This window comes from Penicillium manginii (assembly GCF_028828005.1).
Source record: "Penicillium manginii strain IBT 31320 chromosome Unknown utg000010l:1.0-1143873.0:1.0-1144522.0, whole genome shotgun sequence".
Classification (NCBI taxonomy): domain Eukaryota; kingdom Fungi; phylum Ascomycota; class Eurotiomycetes; order Eurotiales; family Aspergillaceae; genus Penicillium; species Penicillium manginii.
The window spans coordinates 509,243-522,727 of NW_026643111.1; the positions used below are offsets into that span (position 1 = coordinate 509,243).

General features: G+C 50.2%; 3 protein-coding genes across 3 annotated transcripts; 1 reads left to right on the forward strand and 2 right to left on the reverse strand.

The window, feature by feature from the left end:
* Nucleotides 1-1,574: 1,574 nt before the first annotated feature.
* On the reverse strand, nucleotides 1,575-4,915 carry N7533_013088 (uncharacterized protein; the record flags this gene model as incomplete). The annotated part of the gene is made up of 8 exons (XM_057109738.1): nucleotides 1,575-2,022; nucleotides 2,083-2,262; nucleotides 2,321-2,624; nucleotides 2,681-2,763; nucleotides 2,818-4,142; nucleotides 4,219-4,389; nucleotides 4,477-4,787; nucleotides 4,855-4,915. The coding sequence occupies 8 exons, from the start codon at nucleotides 4,913-4,915 to the stop codon at nucleotides 1,575-1,577; spliced, it is 2,883 nt and encodes a 960-aa protein (XP_056953323.1).
* A 562-nt stretch (nucleotides 4,916-5,477) lies between these two features.
* N7533_013089 (putative CTP synthase) lies at nucleotides 5,478-7,370 on the reverse strand (the record flags this gene model as incomplete). Its single annotated transcript, XM_057109739.1, has 3 exons — nucleotides 5,478-7,177; nucleotides 7,230-7,262; nucleotides 7,346-7,370. The coding sequence occupies 3 exons, from the start codon at nucleotides 7,368-7,370 to the stop codon at nucleotides 5,478-5,480; spliced, it is 1,758 nt and encodes a 585-aa protein (XP_056953324.1).
* Nucleotides 7,371-8,155: 785 nt separating this feature from the next.
* Nucleotides 8,156-12,894, forward strand: N7533_013090 (putative GTPase activating protein (Tsc2); the record flags this gene model as incomplete). Its single annotated transcript, XM_057109740.1, has 2 exons — nucleotides 8,156-11,710; nucleotides 11,776-12,894. 2 exons carry the CDS (start codon nucleotides 8,156-8,158, stop codon nucleotides 12,892-12,894), a joined length of 4,674 nt encoding a protein of 1,557 aa, XP_056953325.1.
* Nucleotides 12,895-13,485: the final 591 nt, after the last annotated feature.

The window sequence follows — 13,485 nt, forward strand, 5'->3', positions numbered from 1 at the left end:
ATCCACCTCATTAATAATTACCCGTGTTCCCATTGAATCATCTTCTATTAATACTACCGTCTAGGTAATAAATCAAATCTAAAAACTTGCCTATTAGTTTTTAAGTTGGAAAATATACATTCTACAACTTCAGGAATGATTTATCCTGGCCCCCTCATCTCGTGGTATTCAAGCGCTCAACTGGAAGTGCTCAAGGTCTGGTACTAGACTGAGTGTCGATGAGATTGGTTTAGCTTCACTACTTGGGCATGTTTGCCCCCCCAGTTCACTACCCAGGTGTCCTATCAACTTGAATCCCATCACGCTAGGCAACCCAAGCTTGTACTCAATTTCCTTTCAACCTTAGCTCCTTTCCGCATTCAAAAAAGGCAGCCTGTTTCACCAGGACCATTCTTTCCTGCAGAGTTTCTATGCCCCAGCATGGACTCGAAAACCCCTCCGATCAATCCGTAGCATCGCCCCAAAAACCACAAGACACTCACAACCGTCGTCTGCTGAGTCTAGAGCACTTTTTGGGCAAAATTGGGCTTTTTGACATAATATAGTTTTGAATGTAAGATTTGTATGCTCATTCAAGAAATAGACTCGAACTCGGACCACCTGCTGATCTGATCTAGGTATTTCGTCGCTGTTTATTCAGTGCCGCACCTATTCGAACGTTGGATTTGTCGCCCGCACATGGAATGCGATAACGACACTTCCCGGTCGTACCGTGACACGGCGACAAATTACATATATATTTTTGCGGCCCTTTACTATGGCCGTCTGTTATTTGACTTGGTCCTACAAGAGGGAACGAGTAGCCGAGAGTGCAAGCACTGCTTAAAGCTAGAGGATGCTTGAGGTTAGTGTTGAGCAAAAGCCCGAAGAGACGGATTGAGATACTTGTGAAGGCATCATGATTACCATTTGGGCAGGTAGTTACTTTGGAGTAGAGTGTGGTGGAGTTCACCTTTTTTTTCTTTTTGTACCTACGTATTGATATATAAGATTGTACATCTATGAAGTCCGCGCATGCTTCTCAACTTGAAGTAAAAAACGATCACCGGCTCCAAACCAAGCGAGAAAATATTGGTGTAAAGATGTGATGAGAGTTAGCTGCCTAGGCCCGGGTTAGGTGCTTTATGCTTGCTTGAACCTCCCAGATGCCATCATACATGCACTACCTCTGGTGGGTACCACTTCGATCAACCCGTCTGCCTAGCAGATTCCCATGAGACTGTGCCCTGCCCATTTCACTAGATCGACAGACACAATACGCAAAACTCGAGCATTAAGATTGATTGATTTGCATAGGAAATAGCACATGGGAATATCCTATAAAATAAATGTAGGCCGACTAGACCAGATCTAGAAAATTCATAATTGCATAGCATGGCACACCGCCTCCCTCCAACAGAACAGACGGACTTCAACTTCAAGTTGACTTGGTTTTTCCCCCCCAAACGGACCCGACCCAAGTCGACTCGACTTGATCATGGAATATTTGCGTTTTCTTCCTCTTTTCTCTGCTGCTTTTTGGACTTCCGCGCGAAAGAAAATGAAATAAAGCGATGCATCACTCGCTGGTCCGTTTAGGAGATGTAGCTGCCGAGAACGGTCTTGGCCTGGTCATCCAGTTTGGAGCCCGCCATCTGCGAAACGCGGCCGTTGTGCTTCTTATCTGCCTCCTTCAGGTAAGTTCCGACCCAGGCCTTGAGGTCTGCGCCGGTCTGGGGCCACGGGTCCTTGGGCGAGGTACGGATGGTGTTCAGAGGAGTGAAGCCGACGCCGAAAGACATCTGATCAATGTCCACCTCGGCGTTGAGGTCGTCCTTGTGAGTGACGTCGGGAGGAAGCTCGAGGAGCTTCAGGAGTGTGTTGACAGTGAAGCCCCAGCCCTTCTGCGAGTACTTTGTGGCGAAGGCCTCGGAGTCGGCAACGATCTTGGTGAGAGACAGCACGGCTGTCTTGCGGTCCAAGGGCCGGGCGAGCTTCTGAGTATCTTGGAGAATCACGTTGAGGTATACGGGGGTGAAGAGACTATAGCGGTTTTCATTAGCATTGTGGGTAGAAAAGGGAAGGGATAGAGGGTCAACTCACCCTGGCTGCACCTGCTCGGTGACCTGCATAATGAAGTCGGGGTTGTAGCCCTTGTCATCGTGGGCAGTCACAAAGTGGTAGAAACGAACAAAGCGGATGGACAGAGTCTCGGTCTTGGAGTTTTGCAGACGCTGCATGATGATCTGCATGATGGAGACGAAGTACTGTTGCAAGGCGGTTCTAATTCGGGCCATTAGTTGACGGTTTTCACGGAAATGTGCAGTGGGCAGTGACTTACGGTGAGAAGCTTGCAACAACAGTCTCCAGAAGATCGAAGGCATAACCCTCGTTGGCCTTGGTGGAGACCAGCTTCTGGAAGATACCGAGAATGGGCTCGATCTGGTTTTGCTGGGCGATATGCTCAGAGCCACGGGGAATGATGGAGGCCAGAAGGCGAACAAGCGCAGGGATGTTTCCCTTCGAGTCCCACATGACGGGCATCAGGATGGGCCCGACCAGCTCTTGGTAGTAAGAGGGGAGTGTGGCGGAGGAATTAGCCTCCAGGAGCGCAGCGAAGAGCTGGAAGACGTAGGGCATGAACTCTGCAGAGATAGATCAGTAAGGTCACCTCAGAGTAATCTAGAAACCTTTAGCTTACCTTGCACATCGCCCTGCAGAATGCCGGCGAAGGGGGTATAGAAGGCCTGCTCAAGCTTAGCAGGGTCGGCGGGAGCGGCATTCCTGTCGTGTATCAGTAAGTTGAACGGGGATAAAGGGGACGGATTTCAATCTTACTTGATGAATGCACCCATGGCCTCAAAGAAGTAGTAGTAGAACCGGGGGTTACTGGGGTTTCCACTGATAATCTGAGTGATAGTAATGAAGCGCTGCAGCACAACATCGGTGAAAGGAACGACGCCTTCACGGATGACAACCAAAACACGCATCACGCATCGCATCAGGAACTCGTTCTCTTGCACCTTCTCAGGAGCAGGGTCCTTCTGGATCAATGTGAAAATGTGCTCGAGGAGGTCCTTGGCCAAAGGCGTAATCTCGGCGGGAGGAATGATTGGCTGGCCTTGGCCATCGCTCAGGAAGAGAGCCCGCTCCACAGCAATAGCAGCGTAGGTGTAGACCACGTAGTTGGAGGATGCCAAGTGCTTGACAAGCACAGGAAGTACACCTTGCCACTGTTCCTTTGTAATGATGCTGCGGAAAGTGTATAGATACTTGATGGCATCAACCTTGAGAATGGGGTGAATTCCATCATCGGCAATCAGGTCCGCAGCAAGGTGTTGCTGGAAGAAATCGGTGATGCTAACGAGGCTGTTGGTTGCGGTGACACCGTGGCTGGAGGTTGCCACACCCTTGGCTGCGATAGCAGAGAAAAGGTAGGTGGCGGTGTCCTTAGCCTTCCAGTTCGAGGCAGGGTCCTTGGCATACTCGGCCAGGTAGTGCTCGGAGTACTTGAGGACGACCTTGCTCACAGACTCCTCGAACTTCTCGGCCAGACGGCGCAAGAAGTCAGTCGCAGCCCGACGTCTAGTCTCGCTGTCAGATCCCTCCAAATCCCGTCGGATAAACTCGATGGGCTCATCCTCGAAGAGCTCCTCGTCGGACTCGCGCAGGCTAACATTGGGCAGAATGACCTTCTCGATAATCTGGCTCAGCGTCTCCTCAGCCTGGAAAGACGCAGCATGCTCGGGCATGCTGGCAACCGAGGTCAAGAAATGCAAAGCTCTGCTAACCAAGATGTCGTACTTGGTATCTTGGCCGATAGTGGTCAAGAAGCCCCAAGAGCTCTGGATGAACTGCCCAACGTGAGGGCCGAAGGCATCCAAGAACTTCTGGACATACAAGGTCAGGACCTCGAAGATACCCGCACGCACGTATTCCAACAGGCCAGCCTCCGTATCGTCATCTGTGTGCAGGAGCTGGTTGTCATATGTAAGGTACTTGAGCAAAATCGTCGCAATGCCAGAAATATTGTCTTCGAACATGGGAGGAAGGTCATGGCAGGATAGATCGTAGAAAAGCTTGATCATCAAGTTGAGTTGGGTGAATGCTAGTGTCAGATTCTCCTTGTTGCTCTTATTCTGTTCAATGTAGTTATCGATAGACTAATGGAGAGAAGCCGAAGTTAGCACGGATACTGAATCGATGATCGCTGTATCGAATGGAACATTGAAGACATACCTCGAGGAGAGAAAGGAACGGTGTGCCGAACTTCTCCAGAACATGGTTGATCTCCACATACAACTCGTTGGACTGGAAAAGTGGGCGCCATCGCTTGAAGATGGAGTGTGCAACTTGCAGAACACCAATGTTGACGGCAGGGTCGGTGGGAGACAACTTGGAAACGAGGTCCTAGACGGAAAACAGACAAAATGATTAGTTTAGTCCACCCCAGTGCAGCGGATGGAACAGACGCCGCAAGTATTGATATTCACTCACATCCACAAGGGTATCCCACCGCTCCCAGAAATCACTGTCGGCGATAACACTGACGGCCTCACCAAGCTGAGACTGGATTCCCGAAGGCACGGAAAGCATCAAGGTAATGAGCTCACGCTTGATGGTGGTAACCTCGGCCTCTGGCAGCTTGTAGTTTCCATCTTCATTGATCCACTCGCGCTTGATGAAGTTCTTGAAGCAAAGGGCGCTGGCAAGACGAATATTGTAGGGATGGGAAGCGGAGGCCGTGATCTGGAGGAGTTGTAGCGAAAAGTTGGGCTTCTGTTCTTCCTGACGAAGGGCCTGCTCGGCTAGAATTGAGGGGAAAAAGACACCGGTCAGTGGCAGTCTTGGTAATCTATGATTCCATGTACTCACCCTCCTTGTTCCGTCGAGGATCCAAGCTTGCCTCCAACAGAGCTCCAAGCGCATCCGCCATTTTCACCGAACGTGGGGTATCAACAGAGAAAATAAAAGGGAGTAACTAGGCAAGAGAAATAGAAGGACGAAGGGTGATGAATGGAGGTTTTTAAAGAAAAATAGGGAGAATAGGGAGAGAAGACTCTTCCAGGTGAGGGGTGGTGGGAGAAGGTGGGATTGAAGATAAAAAGTGAGTCCCGGAAATACAAAGAGAGCTCACCACCGGGCAACCATAACAAATAGAGGGCTCCGATGATTGAGCGGACAGCCCACTTACGCTAGTCCTGATTGGGTTATATTACTGCCTGGGCTTTAAGGTGTCATTTATGAAGTTTGCCAGGTGCGAGATTTCAAATTATATTTACTCATGCAGTGGAGTAGTATAATATGATTGTTATATTGTATGTGTTGGAATACATGGAATCATGCATGCGATTCCGCTGTCTAAGATAATTTTTTATGGTTCATACGCCTTGTGCCGTTCATGCCAGAAATCAAAAAAAAAAAATGAGGAGGGTACCAAATGGCGAGAGAAATAGAAAAAGAAACTGCCGTTACACCATAAACCCATGAGCGAAAGATTAGATGACAATGTTGTCAACACCGTTCGTGATCTTGTCAGCCTCAGTGACCTGAGAAGCCTTCATGACCTCGTCGAAAACGCCCGCAGCGGTGGAAACGAAACCCAGGAAGGGCTTGCTGGGTGCCAGAACACGAGAAAGGTACTCGGGGTGGAACTGGACACCAACGAACCAGGGGTGGTCCTTCAGCTCGACAATTTCCATACGCTCGCCTTGGTCGTCCTTGCCGATGAAGTGGAGACCGGCAGACTGTAGGCGGTCGATGTACTCGGGGTTGATCTCGTAGCGGTGACGGTGACGCTCATCAACCGAGGTGCGGTCAATGCCGTAGAGAGCACGGAGCTTAGACCACTCCGAGTTCTCCTGGAAGAGTGTGGGACGAGAACCCAGACGCATGGTACCACCCAAGTTGACCTTGTCGATCTCAGGCATGTAAACCACGATGGGGGTGCTGGTGGTGTCATCCAACTCAATCGAGTTGGCTCCCTCAAATCCACAGACATGACGAGCGTACTCAATGACAGCAATTTGCATGCCAAGACAGATACCCAAATAGGGAACCTTCTTAGTACGCGCCCACTCAGCGGCGAGAATCATTCCCTCGGTACCACGAGTACCAAAGCCACCAGGGACCAGGATACCGTCGGCAGTGGTAACGTCGTGCCAAGCTTTGTGGTACTCTTGGGGGTGAGTGTCACGGGCAGTGTGCTCCAGGTGTGAAGCATCGACCCAGATGATGTTGAGCTTTCTGCGAGCCGCCATGGACGCATGTTCTAGGGACTTGATGACGGAAAGATAGGCATCATGAAGGCTGACATATTTGCCAACCAGGGCAATGTTGACAGTGTCGAATGTGTGCTCCTGCGCAGTAGTAAGAACCTTCCACTTCTTCCAAGTGGCCTGGCCCTTAGCATATAGCTCTTGTGGGATCTTCACAGTTTGTTGAATCTTGAGAATATCACCAAGAACACGTAGGTAGCCCTGTTGCTCAAGGAGGAGAGGCACATGGTAGGTGGAGCTGACGTTGTGGACGCCAATGACATGCTCGGAGGATTCAACCTGGCAGAACATGGCAATCTTCTCGATGGTGGCGCGATCGAGAGGCTTCTCGCAACGGCAAGCAATGAGATCGGGGCTCAGACCAGCAGAGCGCGCATCACGAATAGCCTGTTGGGTAGGCTTGGTCTTGAGTTCACTGCCAATGACAGGAACAAGACTGACGTGGATCTGGAGGAAGTTATCCTTGCCAGCGCGACGACGCAGCTGACGCAGAGCCTCAACGAAGGGAGCACTTTCAATGTCACCGAGGGTACCGCCCAGCTCGATGACACAGACATCAGGCTGCTCGTTGGTGCCGTCTGCAGGAGTCCTGGCGACACGCTCGATCCAGTCCTGGATAGCATCGGTCAGGTGAGGAACAATTTGGACGGTACGGCCCAAGTAGTCTCCTCGACGCTCCTTCTCAATCACGTGCTTATAGACCTTGCCGGTGGTGATGTTATTATCCCTTCCGAGGGTGACGCCCAGGTAACGTTCATAGTTACCCAGATCAAGATCGGCCTCTCCACCGTCGTTGAGCACGAAAACCTCTCCGTGCTCGGTGGGGGCCATAGTGCCTGCATCGACATTCATGTAGGGATCGATCTTGATAGAGGTGACGCGTGCACCCATGGTCTTGAGCAGCAGACCCGTACTCGAGGCTGTGATGTGTTAAAACAAGAGCAAATCATTTGTTTCATGGTGGAGTAATACCGATAACGCCCTTTCCGATGCCGCTGATGACACCTATAATCGATATTTGTTAGCAATCGAATATTTTTTGGGTTGACCGAAGCCTTGAAAAAAAGCAAGAAAAAAAAAAAACTTACCTCCCGAAACCAGAACGTACTTCATGGTGAAGAGATTGAACAAAAATATGAGTGAAAGAGAGAGACTAAAAAGAGTGAATCACTGATATATTGAGACACCGGTAGAAGAAATGGAAATGTAGGGTGCCTGTCTCAGCTACTGCCGAGGGGGAAGAAGTTTAGAACGTCGCGGCAGGCGTTGACCGTGAAACTCTCCTGCTCTCCAAGTGGCTTACCGCCCCCCACTTCTGAAGTTTTTCTGCCAGACCCACATGACGCCCTCTCGGGTCACCTGACTTGGACACCTCATGTCCGCCAACGAGTTGGTCCCTGCAACACCCATGCTTCTATAAATGTGTCTGTAATCCCACCATTCGCTTCGTCAGGCTGTCGACTTCTTCAAGTTGCTATATATTTATTCCTCGCCGCACCTCAAGCTTCGACATCGCACCTTACCCCATCATTGATCCACAGGGGTCCCCGCTTGAATATCGTTTCCTGAACCGTACTTTTGTCGCAGCTCGCGGGGTACCATTTCTGGCTCTGAATGTACTGTGAATCTGTATAAGAGCTGCCCTTGTGGTAATTAGCTCTAGTTAGCTTGGCAAATCAAGGTAAGAAGTCTCCAGGTGATTGTGAAAAGGCGAGGCTCCACCCGATCCGAGCTCTCCTGATCGTTCTTTCCCCAGACTTTGGTTGTATCACATCATATTTCTCTATTGAACGCATATACTGACCTGTTCGGGCGAAGCGCACAGTGAAGGAACGTATATTACTTCTCCGACCACCTCAGGTCGAATCCGAGACCCAGATTTGCCGGCGATTAGGCGGATGTCTCCCGACGATGTTCCACCTGCACCACAACACAAACCCTCCTCCACAAGCTTCGCGGATGTTTTCAAGACGCTAGGCGTTGGTCGCCCGAAATCACATTCTCCAGTTTCCTTCCAGGAAAGTAGTAGTGACTCTTTATCGCATACCACCGAAAGCCGTGGATCACACCGTCACATCCTTGGAATTGACCCCATGCACCGCGCAAGTATCGTCTCAAGCTCTTCGGACACCCCGAGTGGTGGGCCAGACTTTGAGACAGCCGTGCGGACTCTTTCACAGAAACAGAACTTGTCTCAGGCGATTGATGAGGCCGAGAATGTATCCAAGTCCCTTCCGTGGTTCAGTCCCGAGCAGTCCATTGTTCTCTGGGAGGCAGCTGAACACCTCCTACATCATGAAGACTCCGTGGATGCTCAAAGGAGCGGGGCCAAATTGCTGCAGGCAATCTCTGCGAGACAGGATTTAACACCAACCGCGAGACGAATCATATTCGAGGCAATCGCTTGCCCGACTGAACCGGAAGTGATACCTTCCCGGGTTCAGTCATTGATATCTTTATCCGATCACGGAAGGAAACTTGAGTTCGCTAATACCCCCATCCTTCATATCATTTCCTCATGGATCAACTCGCTCTATGGGCTTATTGCATCGGCTCGGGCGAGAGCGAAGAAGGGAAAGGGAGTCAAGATCAATGGACTGGACCACGATGAAGCCATCCTTGCGGATCTTTTTCAATTTGCAATCGATTTGATTACCCTGCAACGCAAGCCGTTCACGGAAGAAGAAATTGCAGGTCTTCTTCAGGAAACTATCACCATCTGCCGAAAGACAAGCATGGCTGTTGACATCAAGAATTCGCTGGCCGTATTCGATGCAGTTGTGATGAACTCGGATGTGCCTGATGCCAGTTTTCTTGATCTCCTCGAAGTCCTCTGCAGTATCCACGCCTCTGTGAAACCACTCTCCGGCCCGACATCGCGGACAGTGCGGAGTCTCGCTAAATCCCGAAGACAAACTGAGATGGTCAACATGCTGCATACCTTTTTGAAAGATTCATGCTCCGAAGAGCAGAATCGTAACTTGACTGTCCTTCGGGGTGCAATTATGGTCTTCTGTGATCTTGTGTGTGCATATGGCCAGGCTGGAATGCCGCAAATTCCTTTCGATCAACTGATCGACTCACTTGCAGCAATCGCCCAGAGAAATGATGGCAAAGTGGATTCTGATATCTTGGACCTGTGTCTGAACATTTTAGAAGGGTCCTATGTTCATGATGCATTGGAATGGGACTGGACCAACTTCATCAATTTAGTGGTCCTCTGCTCGAGAAGGGTGTTTGAGGAACATGAAGATTCCCCCGTTTCCCCGGCAAGCCCACAACAAGCTCTTGCCAAATCGGGACATGACGAATCCAAGTCAAACATTCTTGCAAACATGATCCGAATTGCATCTGCTCTAGAAATTCTCTGGGAACAACTCAACGGAGATCAAAAACAACAAGCTGTTCGTTTCTTGGCTAAAGGATACCAGCACATTGAGCCTTCCCAAGCAGAGTTAATCATCAATATGACGAGAAAAGATGCCCTCTGTCATCCTTCAGATGATCCAGCCTGGGCCCAGCATTGCCAAGAGCTGATTACACGTTTCATTCAGTCTCGAACCCAGTCACCTGACATTCGGATCCTGGCTCTGGATACGTTGAAAGAAGCCCTTGCCGATAACGAAAGGCTACTTTTCTCAGAGGAGCATGGCCTCTTGGACCTGATTCTTCAGGACTTTTCTGCAGAGAACGACCTCCTGTTTCTGGAATCCCTTGTTTCCTTCATCACTGATCCGGCTATCTATTCCAGCAATGATGATGCCTTCCAACGTCTAGTTGATACCATTGCTGCGCCAATGATAAACGATGCCGTGAGAGATGAGGCCCGTCAGGCCTCGCCCATGTATCCTTCACCTCGCCGAACCTCTGCAACATCTGGAAGCGTTCTAGAGCTTACATTGGCGAATGTGTGCGCTGTTGGCCTGGTCAAAATGATGCTACGAGCGTTGAACTATTCTGCCACCAAGTCCGTCATTATCTTCGAGGCTCTGTTGCAGATAGCTCAATCTCCAGACAGGCCAACAGACTCGCGACTCACAGTGCTGAAGCTGCTGTTTCGCCTGCGTTGTGATTCAGCAGGCTCTGTGACCGTGGTTTCGACGTCGGAAAACGACTTCCTCATGAATGTTCTCGGTCGAAATGTCGATGTGAGCTCCAAGCCGAACGAAAGCCCCCCTCGAGATGTTCCTCAGCCCGAAAACCTCCCGCCCTCCGTTGGCAAAATTCCGGGCAAAGATCTTCCTGCGCCCAGTCTGTCCAAGTCTCTTCCTGGCCGTGGTTCGATTTCTGCCGCCCGAGCATCCAAGCTCACACCTCCAGTTTGGACATATGCCCAGCCGCAGGTCTTGCCGGAACAGCCTCCTGGGGAATCAAGTCATGTTGTCTTTGCTTATGGACAAAGTGAAGCCCAAAGCCCCTCGAGTGACACTTTTGCATCGACGGGCATATTGAAAGTGAACATGTGGCTCGAAATTGTCATTTCGCTTCTCCAGCGGGAGACTGATTGGGATATTTACAGCTATGTCCTGACTCACCTCGGCCCACAGCTTGGAAACAAAGACTTTTTCAGCAACTCCATTCCGCAAATTAAGCTCCTACGAAGTATTCTTTGCGACCAGGTCAAGAACGAAACCTTCCACGAGCCCCCCGGGCATACTGGTTTGAAGAAAAGCGATGTGGCTGCTTGTATTTTCGATGCGCTTTGCATGCTGGTCAGCTATCATGAATATTTTGCGAAAAGCGAAGAAGATGACCTTGTCCGGGCATTCATGCTGGGAATCATAGGCTCATGGGGCGCAACATCTCGTGGTTGTATCCAGGCACTCTCCTTGTGCTGTCACGAAATTCCACTCTCGGTTACCAAATCGCTTACAATCATTCTTGACAAGATGTCCAAGGTGATCACGATGTCGAATATCGCTGTTCATATCCTGGAGTTCTTGGCCCTCCTCGCACGACTTCCTGATGTGTATGTCAATTTGCGCGAAGAAGAGATTCGCACCGTTTTCGGTATCTGTATTCGATTCCTCCAGACCTCCAGGGAACAAGAACTCCGCTCCAAAGCCTCGGAATCTCCCGTTGTCAGGGCCACTATTCCACCACAGTCGCGGCTCAGTGCTGGCTCTCGTGAAATCGCGTCTGGTGCGGCCGAGGCCATGGAATCGACCTCTCAAGACGCCATGTCAAAATATGTCATGACACTAACTTACCACGTCATGATATTTTGGTTCTTATCTCTTAAATTGCAGGACCGACCCAAACATGTCAACTGGATCACAAGCCGACTCATCTTCCCTGACGAGCACGGAAAGGACGTGGTTGAAGAACAAAGTCAGGTCTTCATCGATTTGATGCAACGAGTTGCATTCTCGGATTTGGGCGAGACGATCCCATTTGAGAAATTCCCTCCCACCCCGAAGATGGCCCCGTGGCGAAGAAATCCTGGGTTGTGGGTTTGAGTATTGTTAGTGTGGAAACAGCGGGAGTGTCTGGTTTGACCCAAATCACCAAACGACAGGCATCTGGTACAACCTATTCCGTTTACCAGCAGCGGACAGCACCGGTACTTCCTCATCAAGTGCCCCCAACGCCTGATGCCCATGTTCATCCCTCCGATGCGATGCGCACAGCTGTTTTCCCCAGTCACATCATGCTCCAGATGACGGCGACTGCCTTCGCCACTCCTACAGTCATGCAGCCCATTCCAGTCCCTGAAGACGATATCACTCGACGAGCCATTGGTAGTTTCGATCGCACCGACATTGTGGATGGACATCGAATCGGTGTTGTTTACCTTGACAACCATCAGACCAAAGAAGCCGAGATTCTGGCCAACTCCGGTGGCTCTGCGGATTACGAACACTTCTTGTCTGAGCTTGGAACCAAGGTATCTCTCCGAAATGCCCAGTTCAATACCCAGGGACTGTACGCCGATACCGATGGAGAGTCAACTTACGCTTGGCGTGACCGTGTGACGGAAATTGTCTATCACGTTGCGACAATGATGCCCACGGACTTCGACCACGATCCCCAGTGCATCAACAAGAAGCGCAACATTGGCAATAACTTCGTCACTATCGTGTTCAATCGGTCCAATCTCCCGTTCAACTTCGACACTATCCCGTCAGAGTTCAACTTCATCAACATTGTCATCACCCCATCCAGCCAAATTGCCTACGACGAGTCTGGAGCTCCCAAGGGGGAGACCGACCCGGAGAAGCAGTACTACCATGTTAGGGTCATGAGCAAACCAGGATTCCCTGAAGTTTCCCCAGCCGCCACACCAAAGATTATCTCTGGCAAGAATCTGGCACCCTTTGTTCGAATTCTTGCCCTCAATGCCTCCGTCTTCTCCCTTGTCTGGAACCACCAAGGCGGCGAGCACATGTCTTCCTGGCGCACACGTCTTCGCGAAATTAAGAAGGTTCGCGAACGTGCACTGGCCGCGCAAGCCCAAAGTGCCGAGGCTGCTGAAGGCGCATATCCCGGCCAGCGCCGCAATACCAAGGCCAGCATCTTCTCTGAGGAGTTGCCAACCCGAAGCGCACCAACCAAGACAGACTTTGAGTCCGAATGGACAGCGGTTTCCGATACGAATGTCCTGCAAAACCTGGATTTCGCCCGCTGGAGTCGCTAGTCTTCTCTACATGACAATTACTGATTTATTCCAATTCTTTGTCCCTTCCTCTCCCCTCACCTCTCTCTTTCTCGACATATTTCCTCCGACACTATCCTTTCCTTCCCCATCCACTGGACCGCAAACGCCAAATATGACACTACACACGACTTTCCTTTTCAAATGAACGACCAAAAACCCCATACGATTTCATGTACATCATCTTGCTCTTTTTTTGTAATGCGCACAGCATTTGTGAATACCCCAATCGCCCCTAAAAGTTTTGTGTTTTTCATGCCTGTTCAGACTTGAATCCACGGTGGAAAACCCCGCAGTCTTGGATCTACTTTACTTTCTCAAAAATAACTGGCAATGACAATGTCCTATGTACGATGAATCGATAATTCTCTTTCCTCCTCTATGTAGAGACCAAGTAGGGCTATTTCTGTTTTTAGAATCACTATTCAACTGTCAATGCATCCCGTCAGTATGACGACACGATCGTGCGATGCGAACCGTCGGAGCTGCGGGATTTGCAGAAGGTCTCCGCTATTTATCACCCCACTTTCATCTCCCCATCTTCTCATCATCATCCCACTACACTCTACTAGC